The sequence below is a fragment of the Oncorhynchus clarkii genome, chromosome 29 (assembly GCF_045791955.1).
Source record: "Oncorhynchus clarkii lewisi isolate Uvic-CL-2024 chromosome 29, UVic_Ocla_1.0, whole genome shotgun sequence".
Classification (NCBI taxonomy): Eukaryota; Metazoa; Chordata; class Actinopteri; order Salmoniformes; family Salmonidae; genus Oncorhynchus; species Oncorhynchus clarkii.
In genome coordinates, this window is record NC_092175.1 from 21,616,199 (window position 1) to 21,642,244 (window position 26,046).

Consider the following 26,046-nt stretch of genomic DNA (forward strand, 5'->3'; position numbering starts at 1 on the left):
ACTCTGGGTTCGCACCCAGGCTCTGTCGTAACCGGCCGCGACCGGGAGGTCCATGGGGCGACGCACAATTGGCCTAGCGTCGTCCGGGTTAGGGAGGGTTTGGCCGGCAGGGATATCCTTGTCTCATCGCACACCAGCAACTCCTGTGGCGGGCCGGGCACAGTGCACAGTGTTTCCTCTGACACATTGGTGCGGCTGGCTTCCGGGTTGGATGTGCGCTGTGTTAAGAAGCAGTGCGGCTTGGTTGGGTTGTGTATCGGAGGACGCATGACTTTCAACCTTCATCTCTCCTGAGCCCGCACGGGAGTTGTAGCGATGAGACAAGATAGTAGCTACTAACAATTGGATACCACGAAATTGGGGAGAAAAGGGCAAAAAATTCAAAGAATTTGATTAATTAATTAGAAGACTAATTGATCAGATATTAAAATATCTGAAGAATTATATTAGGAAAATTATAACATTGTAATCTGAAGATTTTCCTTGGTGCCCCAACTTCCTAGTTAATTACATTTACATGATTAGTTTAATCACGTAATAATAATTACAGGGAGTTGATTTGATAAAATAACAGTCTTCAATTTAATGATGCCAAAGACACGACAGGTCTATGCGGGGAACTTGCTGATATGGAGAGAATTACATCAATCTTGCAACAAACATCATATCTGGTCAGAGTTTCTGACATATCGTACAGGTCTTACTCTGAATTTTTTTTGTTTCTGTTGTCTTTCTGTGGCTTTATCCAAATTGTATTCCTATTCAGACTCTTGAAATATTTGCTCTATACAGACTAAATGTACCCTTAACAATGAGAATGTTGTAAATACAGCAAATATATGTATGTATGCATGGTACATGTCCTTTATGTGCTTTTGAATAAAAATTCATACATACATACATAATATATATATATATATATATATATTATATATATGTTAAATACAGTTCCATGGTCATCCTAATATTTCTATACTTCTTAATTCCATTTTTAGATTTGTGTGGATTGTTAGACATTACAGCACTGTTGGAGCTAGGAACACAAGCATTTCGCTACACCCGCAATAACATCTGCTAATAATGTGTATGTAACCAACTTTTTTTTATTTGATTTACTCTAATATATGATTTTAGACTTGAATATATCAACTCTATCCATTTCCCCAAATCCAAACTTCTTTAACGTTAAAAGAAAGACCCAGTCGCTGTGATCAAATACATTTTAAGCATTGATAGTATAACTGTTTGTTTGAGTTGGGTCTTTGAGTACTTGATAGTATTCAGAAGTGACGTCCTTTAATGAACCCCGGCTGATCTGGATTGATTAATTTTGTTACTACCTCAATTCATTTGATTAAAATATTTTTAGTCACAATTTAGTCAACTTACTGGTCTATGGGAACCAGTCTAGTGGTTCCCATAGACCAGGAGACCCTGGCTTCTTTGACAGGATAATGGTTGTTTCATACCAAGTATCTGGGTATTTATTGCGCTCTATAACCTCATGAAGAACCCCTCTGATCGGTGGCATTAGTTCTTTACTAAACGTTTTATAGAACTCACAGGGGAACCCATCAGGGAATATCAGTCTAATCTTGAATGGCATAGAGGTAGGTACAGAATCAAGGTGAGTTTTACAATCAAATAGGATATTACCAGCATAACCTAAACCTACTAGTTAAAATGGAACTTTGTAAACTAATCAACTGTGAACACCATGTAAACTAGTGTTCTGAACTGTAATTGAGTATTCTAACAGTCATTTTTTGTTGAAGGTGCAGAATGCTGTGTATGGAGGGTTGACGGGGTGTCTTGTACAGATAAGCAATGTCAGTGGAACTCAGGGACGCAGCAGAATTTACCTCAAAAAAGGTTCAGCGAGATTTGTTTCAAATGTCACAAACTAAGTGACGAGTTCTCTGCCAGCACCCCAGCCGCTTCTCCATCTCTACCTCCAACTCCTGCGTACTACTCCCAAAACCCACTTAAGAGTTTGGACGGGGCCAGTGTTCCAGTGGGGAGCCTTCTTCACAAGTGCATCCAAGCTAAACCAGTCATCAAGTTCCAGCAGCAGCCACACAGCTACAGCAGCCTCATGGTAAACACAGCATTAAGATATAGTGTCAGAAATGCTTGTTAAGCTGAAGGAGTGTAAATGTACCAGCTTGGAGGAGGTCACTAAAGCAAAGGAAGCACGTAAACTTCGGATCACTGTTAGCTCAGCAATGAAGGTTCCTGCGCACCTCAACAAATCCCAACAACTTTGTTGCAACTGAACTTATCCCAGAGGCGGAGAAGAGATATTCAGAGTGGACTTCTAATCCGACTAAGGAGCGTGCACACCATCCACTGCTTCTGAGTATATTACTCAATAAAGTTCAGTCTCTGGATAATAAAGTAGACAAACTCAGGGCAAGGATCTCCTTCCAGAGAGACAGGAACTGTAAAATACTCGGAATCCTGGCTCTCTCCGGATATACTGTCCCCGTCCATACAGCCAGCTGGGTGCTCAGTACATTGCACAGACAGGAATAAATAACTCTCTGGGAAGAAGAAAGGTATGTTTCATGATTAACAACTGTGTATGTGATGTGTGAATGTGATAACGTACAGAAACTCAAGTCCTTTTGTACACCCGAATACTTCACAATAAAATGCGCATGGTATTGGTTTGAGGGGGAAAATTTTTGAGGGGGGTAATACGGTCGGTATTACCCCCCTCAAAAATTTTCCCCCTCAAACCAATACCACAACGGCCCTATAGGAACTACACTGGACTTTCCTATAAGCAGAAACTCAAACAGGAAGTACACATGCTAAGGTCTATTCAACGTTGGTCTGACCAATCGGAATCCATGCTTCAAGATTGTTTAGATCACGCGGACTGGGATATGTTACCCGTAGCCTCAGAATAACATTGACATATACACTGACAGGGTAACTGAGTTCATCAGGAAGTGTATAGCGGATGTTGTTCCCACTGTGACTATAAAAATATTTTACAAATTATAAACTATGGATAGATGGCAGAAATCGTTCTCCGTGGCAGACGTGAGTAAGACATTTAAACGTGTTAACCCTCACAAGGCTGCCAGCCCAGACAACATCCCTAGCTGCGTCCTCAGAGCATGCGCAGACCAGCTAGCTGGAGTGTTCACGGACATATTCAATCTCTCCCTATCCCAGTCTGCTGTCCCCACTTGCTTGAAGATGTCCACCATTGTTCCTGTACCCAAGAAAGCAAAAGTAACTGCACTAAATGACTATCAACCCGTAGCACTCACTCACATCATGAAGTGCTTTGAGAGGCTGGTTAAGGATCATATCACCTCTACCTTACCTGACACCCTAGACCCACTTCAATTTTTATGAACACACCCGAGTGTCATAATTGTCTCTAGGATGGTCTCTTCCACCCTCTGGTGACAGGTGGAATCATGACAGAGATGGTTTGGGACGAGTCAGACCGCAGAGTGAAGGAAAAGCAGCCAACAAGTGCTCAGCATATGTGGGAACTCCTTGAAGACTGTTGGAAAAGCATTTCAGGTGAAGCTGGTTGAGAGAATGCCAAGAGTGTGCACAGCTGTCAACAAGGTAAAGGGTGGCTACTTGAAGAATCTCAAATATAAAGTATTATTTGGTTTGTTTAACTTTTTTGGTTAATACATGATTCCATGTGTTATTTCATAGTTTTGATGTCTTCACTATTATTCTACAATGTAGAAAATAGTAAAAATAAAGAACAACCCTTGAATGAGTAGGTGTTCTAAAACTTTTGTTTACATACTGTATTCTATTCTACTGTATTTTAGTCAATGCCACTCCGACATTTCTCATCCTAATATTTATATATTTATTAAATCCATTCTTTTACTTTAGATTTGTGTGTATTGTTGTGAATTGTTAGACATTACTGCACGTTTGGAGCTAGTAGCACAAGCATTTTGCTACACTCGCAATAACATCTGCTAAATATGAGTGTATGTGACCAATAACATTTGATTTGATTTATCTAGGCTCGGGGCCCTACTTTGTGTTTTTAAATAGTTCTTATATGTTGTGCCTTGTAAAGCTCTCTTTGTCAACCTTATTATCTTATCTACCTTATTATAGCATAACTCTTGATTGGTGTTTTTTTTGTCTCACAGTTCTCTTCATATGCACAATTACCTGATTATATTTGCATAATTCTTCTTGGTGTCTTTTATGTCTTGCCTTGTACAGCTCTCTTCATATATGTTTATCTAATGCCTACGGATAACTCCTTATGATTTATGAATATTTTTACTTTACCTTATATAGCTCTTTCATTCATATGGCACTTCATGAATTTATCTAAGCATACCTTAACTCATATTGCACTTGGCAAATTACGGTGTTATTAAAAACACTATGAAATTCAACTTTGTTGACATTTTCTTTGATAAGACGAGGGGGCATGTCTAAGGGTTTCAAATGTGTTTTCAGATTGATTCTGGGTTTGGTTTTCAAGGGCACCAATTAAGAAAACAGTGTGACACTTGATAAACAGTTGCCTTCCCTCTTGGTCTGTTAGAGACATTTTAGTGTTGAAGAACATTTATTTTAAATTCATTTAAGAAGGCATGATAACAGCACCTAGTGGATGCCTGTAATTATCAGGAACAGGCAAAGTTACATTACATTTCAAATGTTGAAACATTACAATTAAACAGGAAACTATTATACACACAGTATCTCATGTGGATGAAATGATAGTGGATTAGTAACATTTCAGATGTATGAACATTCTCACTGCTTACTCGGCATCCTCATGGAGGATCTCACCCTGCATGTTAACAAGATCTGCACAGATTCTAAGGACTTTGTCCATTTTGTGTGTCAGGTTGATGGGAACAGTCTAGGAGAGGATTTTGAACATCTCGAATTGTCTGATAACGCTCTCAACATGTATACACATTAGCTATCCTTCTCGTGATTGTGACATCCTTGTCAGACAGCTGGCCTCCTTTCTGAGTGAAGGCTGGCATGGCAAGGTTTACCTTCCTCTCATACAGCCGATCTCAGATGGTGAAGCCCCTGTCTTCCATAACATCATCGCCAGGCCTAAGGTATTCCAGGAAGCCAGAGTTTTGGGTGATGAACTTGTCACTGCATCTGCCTTCATATGCAGGAGAAATTAACATAATGAGTCCACATGGAGCAATGGCAACCAAATACTTAAGAGTATTGCTGGAATAATAGTGGCTGAATGACTCCCCTCTGGAATCAATATTGTATGCTTTCTGAAGAGTAGTTTCAGAGCAGTCGATGAAGAAAGTGGTGTTGGGCAACTTCTCTTTGAAGCACTGAGGCAATGTGTTCTGGATTGTCTCCCTTGGCAGCCATGGAATGTACATCCTCCTGTGCTCCATTGTGCCAATCCAGTAGGGAAGTATTCTGCTCACTACACCCTGGGACACAGCAAAGAGTTCAGCAAGATCACCCTGAAGTAGATTCAGCTTCATCAAGGTTATCCGTACTTGATCAGTGATATGCATTTTCAAGTTAGCCATGTAGAATTTCTGAGGAAATGCTACATGGTCAAAGAAAACACTAATAGGAAGGCCAGGATACAACCCAGAGCTAGTATGATTCTTCAGGATGGTGTGGGTCAATGGCTCTGCACCACCACATTGGGTTTGTTCGTTGCAGGTGTGCTTGTTGACTGGTTCTTTTGAAAAGTAGCTGTGATTAGTCAGTGCTAGAACCTCCCACTGAGTATCAGCATCTTTATGCTGCAGTGGCATTGGCACACTCAGATCAGACTCTTCATCTGTCAAACAAACATGGGAGACCACAAGTTTAAAAAATGTTTGCTAATATTTTCAGTAACCTACACTTGGGTAGCCTATATGTAATTGCCATAAAACAACGTCAAAATAAATAATATTTACTCTATAGCCTACTAAGAGAGAAGGTGGGAATGAAGAAATTAGGCTATTCTGTTTTTTAAATCATTTTAAATCATTACTTTTTGATCCCGACAAACTGTAGGTCACAAATTGATGAATTATGGCCTCCCAAGTGGCACAGTGGTCAAAGGCACTGCATTACAGTGCTAGCTGTGCCACTAGAGATCCTATAGCATTGCGCTATAGCGACTCTCTCTTCCTCCAACACATTGGTGTGGCCGGCTTCCGGGTTAAATGGGCATTATGTCAAGAAGCAGTGTGACTTGAGTTTATTTTATTTTTTACAGGGACAGTGCACATTAATCAACGTTTCAGTAAAAGTGCCGGTTTTAGCCAGCCGGCTAATTTTCAACCGCAGTCCCTGGGCAGGTTATTAAAAACAATTACAATATAGACAATAGCAACATAGGACAAGCAAGACATAGCATACAGACAGAGCAACATAGGACAAGGAAGACGTAGCATACAGACAGAGCAACATAGAGCAAAAAGCAGCAAGACAAAATTCATAAAAGCAACAAAGTGTTTCCACACCTCACAAGTTACAGACAACAGACATGGAAAGCGGCAACACACAGCTAGGGACCATGTTCACAAATCTGATTGACCTTTAGCCATGTCTTCAAACATTTTGTGAAAGTGTGATATGTGGTGCAGTTATGTGTGTCTGATGGCAGTGTATTCCAGACATGGGAAGCTCTCACAGAGAAAACGGATTTACTAAAGGTGCTTTTCCTTAAGGAAACTATACAGTCACCTCTCATGGCAGACCTTGTGGATCTGCTGCCATATGTTTGGGTTTTCTGTTTAACAAAAATTCTGAGTGGAGTGGGAGCCAGGCCATTTAGGATCTTGAATACAAGACATGCATCGGTGTATTGCACAAGATTTTCCCAACTCAGGAGCTCATGCTTTCTGAGGATGTAACAGTGATGACGGCTATTGGGCTTCCTATCAAGCACTTTGAGAGCCTGTTTGTAGACAGACTGAATAGGTCTTAATGTTGTACAGCAAGCTTGGGCCCAAGTAGTCAAGCAGTATATTAAGTGGGGGAGTATCATAGATTTGAAGTACAGTTTTGCTAACTCTGTAGTCAAACAATTTCGTATAAATCAGAAATTAGCTAGGTTGAATTTGGTTATTTGAATTACCTTTTTCACGTGCTTTTTAAAAATCAGATACCACCTGGAGCTTCTCCCCTGACACATAGACATCTGGCTCAGTAGCATCTGTTGCCCTTTTTGTGAAGAACATGCAAACAGTTTTTTTCACATTGAGATGCAAACACGAGTCACTGAGCCACTTTGTAACCTGGACCATTACAGTAGTGAGTTCTTGTGCAGCTTGTTGTTTGCTCTTTGCATGCACATATATCACTGTATCATCTGCATACATTTGAACTTCAGACCCAGTACAGACAGAAGGCAGATCATTAATGTACAGGCTGAACAGGAGGGCCCCAGTATTGACCCATGGGGCACGCCCACATCATAGCTAAGAGTGGGCGACAGCTCATTGCTCACTCTGACACACTGAGTTCTGCCTTCAAGGTATGGTTTCATCCATCTCAAGGCATCAGGGGAAAATTTGAACTTGGACAATTTTGTGATGAGAATCTCATGGTTAACAGTATCAAAAGCCTTCCTTAGGTCCAGAAACACAGCCACAACAACGCCCCCTTTGGTCGAACTGTTTGGCCATAATGACCATCGTTTTGTTTGGAGGAAAAAGGGGGATGCTTGCAAGCCAAAGAACACCATCCCAACCGTGAAGCACAGGGGTGGCAGCATCATGTTGTGGGGGTGCTTTACTGCAGGAGAGACTGGTGCACTTCACAAAATAGATGGTACAATTTTGTTTCTGGTGTCCTTTGACAGCTCTTTGGTCTTGGCCATAGTGGAGTTTGGAGTGTGACTGTTTGATGTTGTGGACAGGTGTCTTTTATACTGATAACAAGTTCAAACAGGTGCCATTAATACAGGTAACGAGTGGAGGACAGAGGAGCCTCTTAAAGAAGAAGTTACAGGTCTGTGAGAGCCAGAAATCTTGCTTGTTTGTAGGTGACCAAATACTTATTTTCCACCATAATTTGCAAAAAAAAATCATAAAAAATCCTACAATGTGATTTTCTGGATTTTTTTTTCTCATGTTGTCTGTCATAGTTGAAGTGTACCTATGATGAAAATTACAGGCCTCTCTCATCTTTTTAAGTGGGAGAACTTGCACAATTGGTGGCTGCCAAAATACTTTTTTGCCCCATAGTATATTTGTATTATTATTATCATACAGTGGACACCTAAACCTATAGGCCTATGCATGCAATGCCCTGATGCATTCAGTGTTCAAATTTCCAACAGCTGAACTGTGAGGTGGACAATTACTGTTTTAGGAAAGTAGCCTACATTTTTTTTTTAAAGCTATAAAGTTTTGCATATGCTACACATCAAAACACAAGGAATAGTGTTTTAGTCATTTGTTAAAGGTATATTTTAATCTTTCCGGTCACGTTGTCCGGCACCAACATGTGCATATTGTTTTATTGCAGATTTTAGAATATTTGCATGAAAATCTGTCGCCAATTGGATGGAAACCTACAGTGAGGGAAAAAAGTATTTGATCCCCTGCTGATTTTGTACGTTTGCCCACTGACAAAGAAATGATCAGTCTATCATTTTAATTGTAGGTTTATTTGAACAGTGAGAGACAGAACAACAACAACAAATCCAGAAAAAACGCATGTCAAAAATATTATAAATTGATTTGCATTTTAATGACGGAAATAAGTATCTGACCCCCTCTCAATCAGAAAGATTTCTGGCTCCCAGGTGTCTTTTATACAGGTAACGAGCTGAGATTAGGAGCACACTCTTAAAGGGAGTGCTCCTAATCTCAGTTTGTTACCTGTATAAAAGACACCTGGGAGCCCAGAAATCTTTCTGATTGAGAGGGGGTCAAATACTTATTTATGTTGTTGGCCTCCATGCTCGCACAAACTTTTTCAGTTCTGCCTACACATTTTCTGTAGGATTGAGGTCAGGGCTTTGTGATGGCCACTCCAATACCTTGACTTTGTTGTCCTTAAGCCATTTTGCCACATCTTTGGAAGTATGCTTGGGGTCATTGTTCATTTGGAAAACCCAAGCTTTAACTTCCTGACATGTCTTGAGATGTTGCTTCAATATATCCACCAAATTTTTGTGAAGTGCACCAGTCCCTCCTGCAGCACAGCACCCCTACAACATGATGCTGCCACCCCCATGCTTCACTGTTGGGATGGTGTTCTTCGGCTTGCAAGCCTCCCCCTTTTTCCTCCAAACAAAGCGATGGTCATTATGGCCAAACAGTTCTATTTATGTTTCATCAGACCAGAGGACATTTCTCCAAAAAGTACGATATTTGTCCCCATGTGCAGTTGCAAACCATAGTCTGGCTTTTTTATGGCAGTTTTGGAGCAGTGGCTTCTTCCTTGCCGAGCGAACTTTCAGGTTATGTCTATATAGGACTTGTTTTACTGTGGATATAGATACTTTTGTACCTGTTTCCTCCAACATCTTCACAAGGTCCTTTGCTGTTGTTCTGGGATTGATTTGAACTTTTCGCACCAAAGTATGTTCATCTCTAGGAGACAGAATGCATCTCCTTCCTGAATGGTACGACGGCTGCGTGGTCCAATGGTGTTATACTTGCGTACTATTGTTTGTACAGATGAATGTGGTACCTTCAGGCGTTTGGAAATTGCTCCCAAGGATTAACCAAACTTGTGGAGGTTTACAATTTTTTTCTGAGGTCTTAGCTGATTTCTTCTGATTTTCCCATGATGTCAAGGAAAGAGGCACTGAGTTTGAAGGTTGGCCTTGAAATACATCCACAGACACACCTCCAATTGACTCAAATTATGAAATTTAGCCTATCAGAATCTCCTAAGCCATGACATCATTTTCTGGAATTTTCAAAGCTGTTTTATTTGTCACATGCGCCAAATACAACCTTACTGTGAAATGCTTACTTATGAGCCAATAACCAACAATGCAGCTCAAGAAATAAGAGTTAGGAAAATATATTTACTAAATAAACTAAAGTAAAAAATAAGAAATAGCACAATAAAATAACAACAACAAGGCTATCTACAGGGGGTACCGGTACCAAGCCAACAGGTTAGTTGGGGGTAATTTGTACACGTAAGTAGGGGTAAAGTGACTATGCATGGATAATAAACAGCGAGGGACAGCAGGGTAAAAACAAAGTGGGTGGGGGGTCCGGGTGGCCATTTGATTAATTGTTCAGCAGTATTATGGCTTGGGGGTAGAAGCTTTTAAGGAGCCTTTTGGACCTAGACTTGGCGCTCTGGTACCGTTTGCCGTGTGGTAGCAGAGAGAACAGTCTATGACTGGTGACTGGAGTCTGATTATTTTTTGGGCCTTCCTCAAGGTATGGAGGGATGTGTATTCTGTTTGTCAAGATTGATATAGTCTATTTATTGTGGTGTTGAAAACGCAAACCATGATATTGAAGTGCTCGAAGTCGGTATGTTCTGTTTATTGTTTGTGGTGCATTGGCACATAAACCTGTTGGTGAATAATTCACTACATGACTAAAAAGTATGTGGACACCTGCTCATTGATGTGACGTCCCTCCCACTCTGTCTTCTGGGATCTTCTGTTTGGTAGTCTGCTTGTTGCAGAAGGCTGGAGGGCAGAGCCGGGAGGATCGTCAGCTGATGTGGCGCACCTGGGCATGATTGGCCTGCAGGCTATAAAGGGTGGCCACATCAGTCAACACTTTCTTCACTGACTTGCAGACTGGCCTCCACCACCTTTTGAGTTTTTGGTTCATACACTACTGAGCCTACAGATGTCATTGTTATATTTTTGTATTTACTATTTTGTTTAATAAAGGTATTCCATTTAACATCTGTGGTCTCCCTTTGTTTTTATGAACTGTGAGCCAGGTCGTAACACACTGCGGGTTCTTCCAATTGGAGATTTTGGATATATGGTGTAGTTTTGGTAGTATGTTTGTAAATTTTGAGAATTTGGTTCGTCCACTAAGCTTGGTGCACAAGGGGTAGTAATTGGTGCCAAATTCATCTGTGTTGCTTAGAGCGCAATGAAGTACTATTTGTTTGGGAGCCTTTGTTAAAGCCTAAGTTTGGGAGTATCATGCATGATTTTTTTTTTCAGGGTTTTTCCTTAGAAGCTTTAGCGGTTTTGTTTTGGTGGATGCTGGAAGGGAAGTAGCTTTTGTCCCCTGTGTCAACAAATCCATTTGTGACTATTTCCAAATCATTGGGGTTTTGGGTGCTGGTATATGTGTTACATTGATTTGGTAAGAGTAGCAACTTGAGGTGGTAAGAACCACACATCCCCTTGTAGGTTTCAGTGACTTCAAAAGGAGATGAGTCATTTAGTTCTCTCTCTAGTGTGTTGGAGACCGTGGGTAGCGCCAATTTGTGATAAATTGGCTCGGGAGCACTTCCTTGGATACAGAACAGTCACTGGATTTCTGGTTGAATTTCTGTTTCCGATGGAACCAGTGCATAAATACTAGAGGTCGACCGATTAATCGGAATGACCGATTAATTAGGGCCGATTTGAAGTTTTCATAAAAATCGGAAATCGGTATTTTTGGCGCCACTTTGCCATTTTTTTAAATATAATATACCTTTATTTAACTAGGCAAGTCAGTTAAGAACACATTCTTATTTTCAATGACGGCCTAGGAACGGTGGGTTAACTGTCTCGTTCAGGGGCAGAACGACAGATTTTCACCTTGTCAGCTCGGGGGATCTAATCTTGCAACCTTACAGTTAACTAGTCCAACGCAATAGCGACCTGTCTCTCTCTTGTCGCACTCCACAAGGAGACTGCCTGTTACGCGAATGCAGTAAGCCAAGGTAAGTTGCTAGCTAGCATTAAACTTATCTTATAAAAAGCAATCAATCATAATCACTTGTTGACTACACATGGTTGATGATATTACTAGATGTTATCTAGCGTGTCCTGCGTTGCATATAATCTGACTGAGCATACAAGTATCTGACTGAGCGGTGGTAGGCAGAAGCAGGCGCGTAAACATTCATTCAAAAAGCACTTTAGTGCGTCTTCATTGTGCGTCAAGCATTGCGCTGTTTATGACTTCAAGCCTATCAACTCCCGAAATGAGGCTGGTGTAACCGACGTGAAGTGGCTAGCTAGTTAGCGCACACTAATAGCGTTACAAACGTTACTCGCTCTGAGCCTTCTAGTAGTTGTTCCCCTTGCTCTGCATGGGTAACGCTGCTTCGATGGTGGCTGTTGTCGTTGTGTTGCTGGTTCGAGCCCAGGAAGGAGCGAGGAGAGGGACAGAAGCTATACTGTTACACTGGCAATACTAAAGTGCCTATAAGAACATCCAATAGTCAAAGGTTAATGAAATACAAATGGTATAGAGGGAAATAGTCATATAATAACTACAACCTAAAACTTCTTACCTGGGAATATTGAAGACTCATGTTAAAAGGAACCACCCGCTTTCATATGTTCTCATGTTCTGAGCAAGGAACTGAAACGTTAGCTTTCTTACATAGCACATATTTTACTTTTACTTTCTTCTCCAACACTTTGTTTTTGCATTATTTAAACCAAAATGAACATGTTTCATTATTTACTTGAGGCTAAATTGATTTTATTGATGTGTTCATTCAGTATTGTTTTAATTGTCATTATTACAAACACATATTTTTTTTAATCGGCCGATTAATCAGTATCGACTTTTTTGGTCCTCCAATAATCGGTATCGGTATTGAAAAATCATAATCGGTCAACCTCTAATAAATACCCCCTGCCCGTGTCTGCACGAATACTAGAGTTGAGGTTAGATAGGTGTACTAGTTAGAATTGGGCCGGGGAGGTTCCATTTTGTCTTGGTTGTCCTTCACACTATGTACCATACTAGTCGTGCAGGCTTTTGTCTCAGTCTAAATTGGTAATTTAGTTGAGTGTATCATGGCTAGTAATGTAGACAAGTTTGAGTGACCGTCTGAAGCACTTTTAGAGCAGTGCACTAAAAAGCAGATGGCACAAATTGCTGAGCACTACAATATTGTATTGTAAACAATTGAAAGATATTATGAAGGCCAGTCTAAAAGCCAAAATAGTTGAAGGAATCCGAACTGTTCGAGATCGATGGTTTAAGTTTTGAGCAGCAAGATTTGTTAATTCTACAACTAGAAAAAGAGCAGATTAAACAGAGTTGGCAAAATGACATGGAGCAGTATAAGCTAGACCTAATCAGAGGGTAAGCAGTCATCAGTTTCACCAGTAATAAACTATCCAACTGAGGCCATTGTAAGGAACCTTTTCTTCTTTGTTTGAGCGAGTAGCAGAATCTAGAGATTTATCTGATGCAGATCGTACTTTACTGCTACAGTGTGTGAACTAGTAAAGTTTGAAGTCTATTCAGCGTTAAGTTTAGCTGAGAGTCAGGTCTGTGAAACGGTGAAAACGGAAGTGTACAAGCCTACAAATTGGTCCCAGAGACTTATTGGCAGTGTTTTCACAATTGGAAAAGGTGACAAGGAAAACTATTTTGTATTTGCATATCATTTAGTGTCTCAGTTTAATTGTTGGTGCTCTGCCTCAGAAGATACCTTTGAGGAATTGTCTGATCTGGTGGTACGTGAGCAGTTTAAGAATTCAGTACCAGAGCGTGTTGCAACTTATATCAGTGTGCACAAGGTGAAATCTCCTAGTGAGGCAGCAGTTCTAGCAGATGAGTGTCTTGATCCATAAAAGCTTTTTTTTATGGATCCTGGTAGTCATACTGAATGAACATGCCTGTAAAGAGTACTTCTCCCCTCGCCAAAAGTTTAAGGTTGGGAGCAGATCAATGTTTTCATATAGGTTGATCGTGGCTTACGAGGTAGAAATGATCTAAACAGAGTGTGTAACTACTGTCAAGGTAAGGAACACTGCAAAAATGAATGTCCTGTCCTTAAAGCAAACAATTCTGGTGGCAACTCAAAAGGTATTTTCTGGCCTAGCTATGTCACTTAGTCCAAGTACTGTATAACAGCATGAGAAGCATGCAGAACCTTTTGGCAAAGCCACTGCTTCTGACTATGCTGCATACGTTTGAGTGTTACATCTCCCTGGTATGACGTGATGAGAAAGTGCCAGTTAAAACCTTGCGAGACACAGGCTCTGTGGAATCATTTGTTTATGAATCCGTATTGTCTTCTGAGTCAGATACAGGTGATTCTACAATCATTTGTGGGATTGGGTTGTTAATTTTTCCTGTTCCTGTGCATACATTGCAACTTGACTCAGATCTTGTAAAAGGTTTGTGTTGGTGTGCGTCCTCATCTACCAGTTAAGGGTATTGATCTCATTCTGGGTAACCAGTTAGCTGGTGTACAGGTCTGGGCTGGGGTAACCACCACCTTGTGGTTACACAGAAAACCCCTGTTCTCCCTGCTCCTGAGGAGTCAGAACTCTACAGATAGTCCAGTTATCTTTCCGGCTTGTGCAGCGACATGTGCCATGAGGTGTCGGTATAACTGAACAAAATGGTCTGTTACAGAACTGTTTGACTTGCCTTTGCCTAAGCATCTCGACTGTTTCTCATGATGACTTGGTGAAAGAACAGCAGGATGACCCGTCTTTGAAGGAGCAGTTTGACAGTGTTGCCAGCTGATGGGATAGAAGGCTCTGCACAAGGTTACTTGCTTCAAAGCAGTATGCTAGTTCACAGGTGGGTGCCTCATGGGGAAAACTTTGTAGGTGACCCTATCATGCAGATTGTAGTGCCCTCTAAGTTTCGCCAGACAGTACTTTAAACCTCCCATGTTAATGTTGCTGGACATTTTGAAGTTAAAAAAAGGTATGACCGTATTTTGCGTTACATTTTCTGGTCAAGGTTGAAACGTGACATTTTTGCTTACATTAAATCATGTCACACATGCTAGTTGACTGGTAAGCCAAATCACTCAATTAAACCTGCTCCTCTGTATTCTATTCCTGCCGTTGATCAGCCTTTTGAACATTTGGACATTGACTGTGTTGGTCCTTTGCCCGCTCTAAGTCGGTCAGTAGCTATTTGCTTACAGTGATGTGCCAAGCAACCAGGTATCCTGCTTATCCACTATGCATAACTACTAAGTCTGTTGTGAAGGCTTTAATCGCAGTTCATCTCTGTATTTGACATTCTTAAGGTCATTCCCACATGTCCCACATTTACCTCCCACATGTTTCCACAAGTGCTACAGCAGCTTTGTCTAGCATAACCAGTCCTCTTGGGGTGTGTTAGTGCTTTATCAAACCCCAAAGTCTCTCCTGCATGCATACTGTACAGAGCTAGATTGTGATTGGAAAGGTTTGCAATGGTTACTGTTAGCAGCTAGAGAAGTTGTCCAGGAGAGTATAGGATTTAGTCCAAATGATCTGGTTTTTGGCCATGCAGTGCGTGGCTCTCTGGCTGTGTTCCAGGACAGCTGGGGAACAGTAGAGCATCGACTCCTGTTAAGTCAGATGATAGTTCACTTAGAGTTGTTTCTGCATTCTCAATTGCCCTAGACTACTTTTATATAATACGTTGCATTATATTGAAATTTGCATGCTCTATTGGGGCATTTGGATGACTGTAAACATACTGAGTTAATTACATTTATTGAAAGTTATCCTGCACTGTTTTCTGATACACCCTCTCGTACTCATCTCATTATGTTGATGTTGGAGATGCTCAGCCAATAAGGCAGCGCGTCTACCGTGTATCTCCTGACAAGCGCAAGCACTTAGATGCAGAAGTCAAGTACATGTTGGATAACGATATTGCTGAAAATTATTTTTCCAGTTGGGCTTCACCTTATCTGTTAGTCAAGAAGCCTGATGCATCTTTTAGGCCATACACAAACTATCGTAATGTTAACAACATTACAAAGCCTGATTCCTTTCCTTTTCCTTGTATGGAAGATTGTGTTGATCAAGTGCGTTCTGCAAAAATTGTGAGCAAGGTCAATCTTCTAAAAGGGTACTGGCAGGTCCCCTTGTCTCCTAGAGCAAGGGAAATGTGTGCTTTCATCACAACTTCTTATACAGTTATGCCTTTTGATTTTCGTATTGCGCCTCATGAACTGTCTGTGGTTTGGACGGATGTGTGGTGTACTTGGATGACATGGTAATTTATAGTGACACCTTGTCTCAGCATGTCCAATGTATACAAGCACTGTTTGATAGGTTGGCTTGGATGCATTTGACAGTTAATCTGGCCAAATGTGAGTTTGATAAAGCAACGGTCACTTAAAAGCACTGACCACTTTTCCCAGATATGGTTCGCCCAGTGCATGCCAAAGTTGAAGTTGTTGAGCAGTGTCCGCCACCGATGACTAAGGAGCTTATGCACTTTCTCGGTATGGTTGGTTATTATCGACACTGCTATAAGAACAGCGGTAGCACCCCTGACCGACTTGCTTAAGGCTCAGATAAAGTATATTTGGTCGGACAGATGTCAAGCAGCATTTGAGAATGTAAAGACATGTGTTCTGCTCAGTGCTTGTTGCCCCTCGTTTGAATGACCTGTTCATACTCCATGTAGATGCTAGTAATGTAGGCCTTGGTGGGGTTCTTTTGCAGGCAGATGAGTTACCTCTCTAAGAAGTTTAATTCATACCAGCTCAATTATTCTGTGGTAGAGAAGGAAGTGCTTGCGCTTATTTGGGCTCCAACATTTTGATGTGTATGTTGGTTCTGGTTGCACCTCTCGTGGTGTACACAGATACTAATCCCCTGACGTTTCTGAGGTCCTTGCAGAACCCAAATCAGAGGCTTATGAGGTGGGCGCTGTTTTTGCAGCTGTATAATTTGGAAATTCGCCCAATTAAGGGCAAAGACAATGTCCTTGCCGACGACTTGTCTCGCGACGTGTCCCCTGGATGGCAGAGGTGGGTCAGGGGATACAGGTATGGATGTTTGTTTGGTTTGGTAATAATTGATGCAATAAGGCTTTTTTCGGGAGGGGGGGGTTCTGTTTTGTTTTTGTTTGTGGTGGAATCCCTTTGTTGGGAACTATGAGCCAGGTCGTAACATTGAACATCTCATTCCAAAATCATAGGCATTGAAATGGAGTTGGTCCCCCTTTTTGCTGCAATAACAGCCTTCACTTTTCTGGGGAGGATTTCCACTAGATATGGAAGCATTGCTGCAGGGTCTTGCTTCCATTCAGCCACAAGGGCAATAGTGAGGTTGTGCACTGATGTTGGGCGATTAGGCCTGGCTCTCATTCGGTGTTCCAATTCATCACGAAGGTGTTCGATGGGGCTGAGGTCAGGGCTCTGTGCAGGCCAGTCAAGTACTTCCACACGATCTCGACAGACAAACCGTTTCTGTATGAACTTTGCTTTCTTCATGCGGGCATTGTCATTCTGAAACAGGAAAGGACATTCCCCAACTGTTGCCACAAAGTTGGAAGCACAAAATCATCTAGAATGCCATTGTATGCTGTAGCGTTAAGATTTCGCTTCACTGGAACTGAGGGGCCTAGCCCGAACCATGAAAAACAGCCCCAAACCATTATTTCCTCCTCCACCAAACTTTACAGTTGGCACTATGTATCGGGGCAGGGAGTGTTCTCCTGGCATCCGCCTAACCAAGATTTGTCCGTCGGACTGCCAGATGGTGAAGCGTGATTCATCATGCCAGAGAACGCGTTTCCACTGCTCTAGAGTCCAATGGTGGTGAGCTTTACACCATTCTAGCAGACGCTTGGCATTACACTTGGTGATCCTAGGTTTGTGTGCGGCTGCTCGGCTATGGAAACACATTTCATGAAGCACCCTACAGCCTTGGGCTTCTGTTGGGACTTTTCTCTGACGGAGAAAATTACCTGGTCTGGAAAACAACCCTTAGTCTCCTATCTCCTAGCTGCATAGCAGTGTTTTCCCTAGACCCTTTAGCATTTTCATATCTGAAGGAAGTGGATAGGTGTCAACAAACAGGTGGAAGGAAGCTCCCCTAAGTCCATTGGTAAACTACAGGAGGAGGTTGTCTGCGGTTCAGGGCACCAGGCACATTCTTCAAATCATGCTCCATATATTAGGGCATATCAGCGACTGCTATCTAGCTCAAATTCATCTCTATGTCCAGTGACTACGATTAAATCTGACAGCTAACTGTTTTATGTGCTCAGATCAGCGTTTATTTGCAGGTCAGAGAATTGTTTAAAGAGTCATTTTATAATCTAACAATTTTGAGTCATAACATTCCTGTTACATTCTGTATACACTGATTGCCGGGGCATATGCTTTGAACAAGTATTACGGCATATCTGCAGGAAGCAGATTTACAAATCCAAACCCAATTGCAAATGCATGCACTCAGGAGTGTGGTAAAGTGAAAGCAATTCACAATGTATGCCAACCACCCTGATATATCAGAGGCAATATTTAATATAACACGCTACCTGTGATCGCCCAGGGCTAGATAATTACATTCACTTCTATCTCCCACATTTCCCTCTGCACTACTGATGCAAGGGAGTGAGGAGGAGGATTTTATATTTTATAGAGGGAATTTGAAGGACATGAGTGCATTACCATCATTCTGAGAGAAATGTCTGTTAAACGAGTGGATACTTCAAGCCCCAGAAAGAAAATTAGAATGTTAAGGCGGTTTGTATTTGTTTTTAGATACAAAAGATGGAACGGCCTCGAAGACTAAAGCCACTTTGAAGAAATGACAGATTTGAGATAATACATTTATAGTTTCCTTGGTGTCTGTCTTTCAATCCATAAATACACAACAATAATACCCTAAAGGCAACATGTCAATTGAAAATCTTACTTTTCTCAACTTGCCGTCTGATATCAACTTTCCTTCAACTGCAGTTCAAACTGTCACAAAATTACATCGACACTTGACATAATATAGCATTTGAAAAAAACATCACACCTTTAATTTATTTAATTGGATAGCTGGTGGTCCTTTTCTTAATGATTAAATTGTCTAGACAAAACAGCGAAGTAACACTGCACTCTAAGTGAATATCACCCTTAGGGCAGTACATGTTTCCTTCCAAATGAAGACACACTGGTTGGTGCTGCTGTTGTACTCTGTCACATCAAACAGATCATGCTTTTGTAATCAAATGGCATATACAGAGCAAAGCATGACCGACAGGAATCCTCACCGGCGGCCATCTTAAAGGAGATAACTTGCCTCCTGTCATCGCCCAGTGGCTCGCTGGTACACCCATTCTAACTGGATGAAAATGAATCTACCAAAGTCAATTCTGGTTCTACCTCCACGTAAGAGCAGCTCCCGCTCAGCCCAGTCAAAGCTCTTCTTGGTCCTGCCACCAATGGTGGAACAAACTTCCCCCTAAAGTCAGGAAAGCGGAGTCCCTGCCCATCTTCCTAAAACGTCTGAAACCCTACCTCTTTGAAGAGTATCTCAAAAAACTCTCAGGGCTCCCCGCTACAGATGCACAAAGATCAGGCCCCAAAACATGCTAACCTTTTACCATTACCAATAACAGGGAAAGTTAGCATTAATGTAGAAGTGTTCAGAAACATATTCCATTCTTATTTACAATAAAAGTGACTCTAAAAGGACACAATACATGATTTACCATTCATTTCTATTGGGCACAGCATTATCCAAAACAAACTGCAAATGCATCCAACAAGTTTGTATAGTCACAAACTTGATGTGGTCTTTGACTGCTAGGAATATGGGACCAAATACTAAACGTTTTACTGTGCTCCAAGCATTGAGCTGTTTGTGACTTCAAGCCTATCAACTCCCGAGCTAGTTAGCGGGGGGCGCGGTAATAACGTTTCAATCGGTGACGTCACTCGCTCTGAGACTTGGAGTAGTTGTTCCCCTTGCTCTGCAAGGGCCGCGGCTTTTGTGGAGCGATGGGTAACGATGCTTCGAGGGTGGCTGTTGTCGATGTGTTCCTGGTTCGAGCCCAAGTAGGGGCGAGGAAAGGGACGGAAGCTATACTGTTACACTGGCAATACTAAAGTGCCTATAAGAACATCCAATAGTCAAAGGTATATGAAATACAAATGGTATAGAGAGAAATAGTCCTATAATTCCTATAATAACTACAGCCTAAAACTTCTTACCTGGGAATATTGAATACTCATGTTAAAAGGAATCACCAGCTTTCATATGTTCTCATGTTCTGAGCAAGGAACTTAAACGTTTTCTTACATGGCACATATTGCATTTTTACTTTCTTCTCCAACACTTTTTTTTTTTGCATCATTTAAACCAAATTGAACATGTTTCATTATTTATTTGAGGCTAAATTGATTTTATTGATGTATTATATTTTTTGATAAACTAAAAGTGTTCATTCAGTATTCTTATAATTGTCATTATTACAAATAAAAAAACAAAAAATAAATAGGCCGATTAATAGGTATCGGCTTTTTTGGTCCTCCAATAATCGGTATCAGTGTCGGTGTTGGAAAATCATAATCGGTCGACCTCTAACGTGTGTGTATGAATTCCTGCCTCGTTGTCTTTGATTATGGCAGCGTCCCCCTGCAGCCTAACATTTGTCTTTGTTATCAGCCAGACACTGGAGCTTTGAGAGGGCTGACAGTGTTGTCTGTCACAGCACTGGGGGATTCCTCCCCAGCCAGCTGCACTGTGAGAGCTGCTGATACACATAAGATGTTCCACTGTGTAGATATCTCACTCACCAGCACTGATAAAAGGAAACACTGCTTTTTCATGATGTTGACACGTCCTCTGAGATTTCTCTCTGGAATAGTCCCGAGAATTCAAACCGCCAAGTTCTCATTAAGACTATTTTTGTGAGCAGGGACTGATGAGAACAAAAGTCCCAGAATCCAACTTGGATGCATTGGTTTTGTAAATATGTCTTCTGACTTTAACCATACAAGAGAATAAAAAACGAACAAAAAGGGTCCGTAGAGTTACTTTACCACACAAACCAGTCTGTTTCTGTTTGAGCCTTGTCTTTGTCATGCAACCCAAGCTAAAAACCAAGTGGTAGAAATGCAGGTAAAAATAGTCCCAACACATTCACCAAGTGGCTGCACAGTTGGCATAACCCTCTTGGGAAAGCTCCTGCTACCTAACTACTGTACATCCCAATAGCCAGAGCCACATGCCATAAAGTACAGCACAGCAGTGATATGACTTGGATTACATCCCCCGTGGTACACAGCAGTGATATGGAGGACATATATTCCTTTGGGGGAGAACTTACCGGAAGGTCATCTGGAAGACCTGTCCCAGGTTTACTTGCTGACTCTTGTTGTTGTATCCATGCAGCATCTCCCCAAACAGGGTGTCATTGAAGCGGACATCCTGTCTCTGGCACTTTGGCCCCTCACAGTTCTCTTTCTGGAGAACACATGAGCGTCCGTCTGACCCAAGCTTGTACTCCTGCACACACCTGAGTGGGGAGGGGAATTCAGGTGGCAATAGACATGCATAAAAACATAGTGTATACATTTAGGCACTGTACACACGGTAATACATGCACACACACACACACACACAGTAGAGAAAGTGTACCCAACTCATAGAAATAATAGATTGCAGAAGAATGTATGATTTAGCGGTCTAATATTTCAAATGAAAGCCCTTGTGTAAGCAGCACAAACATTTAAACCCGGACTTGTCTGCATTAAAGACAAACTGTCGTTGGAGTTGCACATTCAGCATTTTCTACTTCAGAAATGGCTGAGATGCACAAACCTAATGCTAATGAAACGCACAGAGACACACAGGCAGTCTCATGAATTAGCCTATAGTAGAATACCATATCCGCGTTCTATACTGTACTCTGCCAAAGCAGAGGTGAAAATGAGGATCAATCCCACAGTTGAGATCTGTGGATGTGCAACAGTTGTTTCTAACAGTTGTTTTGGCCATCTGTGTAGGTAAAAGGCTCTAGCTCTGTTTTACCCTTTTACTGTTCAATTCCGATCACTGACTGACTCACCCACAGAACATGAGGACGTTGCTGGAGGTGGGGTCGTCTGGTAGGGGCACCAGCTGTTGGAGACACAGCTGCTCACAGCCACCGTTGAAGCCATCCGTGCAGTCCGTGCCCTTTGAGTAGTCATAGCAACCCATGCCGTCCTTCATTGGCCGCAGCCCGTCGGGACACTGGAGGGGCAAGAGAGAGACACAGTAGTGGGAGAGAAACAGACAGACAGAGAGAATAAGTAGGGGTCAACATATGTATGCAGATCAGGACCCAGGAGACAGACAGAGCAATGGTCTGCTCCAATTAACAACAAAGAACTCCATCTCCCAGAGTCTCCTCTAGAGTCAGTGGGGATCTGATGAAGGAGGGATGCAAACTGGTGAGGGTCCAAACTGGTGACCCCCCCCACTGAAACATGCACAAAAAAACCTACTAGGGGAAATGCTGGTTTTAACTCATTAAAACAACAAAGAACATCTACATGATCAGTCTTTGTGTGTAAAATAAAAAGTGGCTAATGTGAACCTAACTCACAGCTAAAAAATGTAAAGAAAGCAATCCAATGTTATCTGTTGCCTTGACTTTACTGCAAATGGCACTCAAGTCTTGAGAAAAAAACAATACACTAATATTGCAGTTAGCCACGACAGCCTTTATAATAGAACGCTTGTGACCACACACATATAAATACTGCACTTGGGGTAGAAATAGAATGAAACAAACAGACATTGTATTTTTGCTCTATTATAGTGGCCACTATAGACATCAATCAAGTGCACTGCACATTATTACATTGTACACTTTCTGCCTGTGGACATCTGTTCTACAATGTGCCAGCAACAGTGAGAAAGAGGGAAAGTGTGTGTGTGTGGTGTTCCTTTCACCTCTATAGTGGCATCCAGCTTAAGCCAGGCCCAGTTCCAACTACACTTCATCCCTAAATCCACTTGTTAAACAAGCAAAGCCTCATTTTCACCTAATTCTCTCATTCTGAAAATTAACCACACAACGTCACTGTAAAGGGAAAACATTAGTTAACAGGTTGTGGTTAGCTTGTTAGCTAGTTAACATTTCACACAGATTGCCAGGGTTCAGTAAGCAACTAACGCGTTATAACTTGAGGTATCAGCAAGGAGTCATATACCAGTTAATACTATAGTGATTTGGACTAACGTTAGCTCATCTGATGTTGTCTGACTTTATTAGCCAGCTAATTTTCAGACCATAAACTCAATTATTTGATCACATGAGTTGGCTAATGTTGCTCAACATTTCTCTGGCTAGCTAAAGGAGAATAAGATACATCTAACAAGATACTTAACAATGAGCACCACACTTTCTCCCTCACCTCAAACTTTCCAAATGCCAGTTGTTTTTTTGGTTACAGCTCATGAAGTCCGATTCATCACCTTCTCACCCCGGTCTCCGTGGTCAGCCTTCTCACCTAACCTTACCTTTTCATTATCGTTCAGGGGACGCGCTGCTGTAACTGCCAAGCTGCCTTTCCGGAGAACTAGTAACTGGTTGTCTCTTCTTTCTTCGGTCGCTTGCTGCTCTGCATTCTGTTGTAATGTAAACGATTGGCTGAGCCTTGGATACAACCAGTATTGCGCCAAATGCGCATCACTCGATCGCTTACAGCTAGTAGTGATCCAACACCCACCACCAAACTTTTCTCATCGGATCTACACGAATCACGAAGATCACCTATTTTGGATTCAAAACGACGAATTTCGCCGAAAGCCGACTTGTTTGCATCCCTGATGAAGTGTTGTTTGGCAAATCAGGGAAAACAGTCAGAGCAGTGCTCTCCAAATTCCAAATTAGTCTCAACCACATGCATAAATTTCACCCGAGACTCACTAGGAAAAGGCATATTATTTACAGCGCAAGTACGCAGTAAAGTCCACACAGCTCCTCCAAAAACATTTCAAATGAGCAAACGGTTGTATTTAGACATATTTTTTTTATTTTATTTATGGCCTGATAAAAAGAGACTTATGTATAATGACTTGAGGCCTATGGTGTGTGTTTACTTTAGATTAGTAGACTGATCTGAAAGCTCTGCTGGAGCAGAGTACAGTTTATGGAGTTAAGTGTTGTGATAACCTGACAGTGTTGCTATCACACAGTGGTAGTACCAGACAGTCCCTGATGTTTTAGTGACAAAATGACTGCACAATCCAACTGCTCAAAAGCTTTCAGAAGTAAATTAATCCTAAATGTAGTAGTCGTTTCAGACAAGTTTTAATTCACTGACAATTGCACCTCTTTATAGTGTAGGCCTACACTATAATCATGATGTGGCCATTACATTACAAAAACAAATGCAACAATAGATTTTGCCTGCTATCTTATGTGAAGTTGGCAGGACCACCATCCTTTCATGTAATCCAAAACCAATCTGATCCAACACCTACTGCACACAATCACAAATACAAATCGTTTTCAAATCTTCAACAACATAACTGAATGTATGTATTACCACATGCAAACCCCCCAAATCCCTCTTATTTGATGAAAATCTAAACAACCCAGTGACATCTCTGCTCTGTGATCGTAGTGGCTGCTGTTGTTGTTAGAACGTATCTGGGGTTTATCTTATGTGGATGACGGGCAGCCATAACAGGAGAGTGATGTTGATGTCCGACATAATACCAGCTGACAGACATTTCTATCCTGATGGATGGCCAGATGTCCCAGAGGCCATAGTGGCATGTCACCCCAGGGGATTGTGGGGTAGCATACAGAGTGTGACATTGCCCTTTCACCGACATCTCAAGGCTGCTAAGTGGACGACGGTCTAAACATGTGAGGAAGTACCATAGATGCATAGGTTGACCAGCTCTAGTAAAAATGGGCATTTTACATTTGATTTTAGTATAGAGTAGTGTATATATGGCGTTCAATATAGAGCATTGCTATGTCATGTCACTCAATTTCAGAGAGTGAGACATTTTTGAACCACTAATTTTCCCAGGAAGTGGACTTGATCTTTCTGGTGAACCCTTTTCGGTTGTTAGTATTGTGGTTATTACTCATACATACCGGCCATGATACATAGTATGTAGTGATAGACTTGTAATGTAGATAAAATAGCCCTGTAGCTGTGGTGTGTTCCTGTGATAACGAGACTATACTGTAGAATGACAACACACACACACACACACACACACAATCCACTGCAGCTAAACCAATCAATACTGCACTGCTCCCATGGGTGTCTGTCATCCACAGTGTCAATCTGGATCTTTACCGTTAGAACTTGTCATAATGGCGTCTGTACAATAATAGATTCCACAAAAGATCATACAGGCTTCTTGATGTTATCATTGGCTACATGGGTCTGATCAGAATTTATAATGACCAGGGGAGAATAAATGAAGTACTCAGACGGAGTAGAAAGATATGGAGGGGGAGCGGGAGGGAAGGAGAGATGGGGAATAGGGAGAGCTCCCTCACTTACACTGTAGAGCCTTGGAAGTGCTGTTTTACGAGCCTGTTAGGCTGCGATATTGATCAGCGTTGGAGATGGTGTCGGGGAGGCAGATTAAGAAAACAAATAAAACACAGTGAAACAATTACCCAGCACTCCAAAAGGGCAACAGTAAACGCCCAATGGCCGGTCCATAAATGAAGGCACAGTGCTATATTCTTATCTTTCAATAGCCTAATATGGGGACTTAGAGAACACAAACACATACACACACCTCAGAGGCTAAATTCACCACCTCATGTGACTGGAAGCTATTAGTTATAAGTTTGTTCTAATCACCTTTCAACACCCCAAGTTTTAATCAGTTTCTGTGCAATTTACTGAGATCCTTTTCCTTAATGACTGGGGGCTCGGCTGACATACACATTCAAATGTTCAATTTTTGTAATTAATCTTAGCGCCTGGCATATCTATTCAGTGGATGAGGTAATAGTCAAGGAGGCGATTGCAGTCGTTGACCCCCATGTGTCATCATACACCAGAGACCGCCATATGGTGAGAAATGGGCTGGATGGAAAAACAGGGAATTAGCAATGATGGGGGAGAAAGTGGAAATACAGAAGAGAACTAGTGGGTTGATAAGTAATTCATATGTAGTAGGGTTTTTAAGTAACACATACACCAGGTAGAATACACTTTGAGAACGATACATGGTAAATCATATCGTCT

The 26,046-nt window shown here is 41.5% G+C and overlaps 1 protein-coding gene across 1 annotated transcript in view; it reads right to left on the reverse strand.

The window, feature by feature from the left end:
- The window catches only part of LOC139388322 (astrotactin-2-like), a 472,647-nt gene that overhangs the window by 165,606 nt on the left and 280,995 nt on the right, over positions 1–26,046 (reverse strand). The window contains exons 12-13 of the mRNA XM_071134926.1: positions 21,894–22,060; positions 21,153–21,341 (exon numbers count right to left, since the gene is read on the reverse strand). Of these exons, the coding sequence (XP_070991027.1) occupies positions 21,153–21,341; positions 21,894–22,060 (356 nt within the window). The remainder of the gene's footprint in view (positions 1–21,152; positions 21,342–21,893; positions 22,061–26,046) is intronic.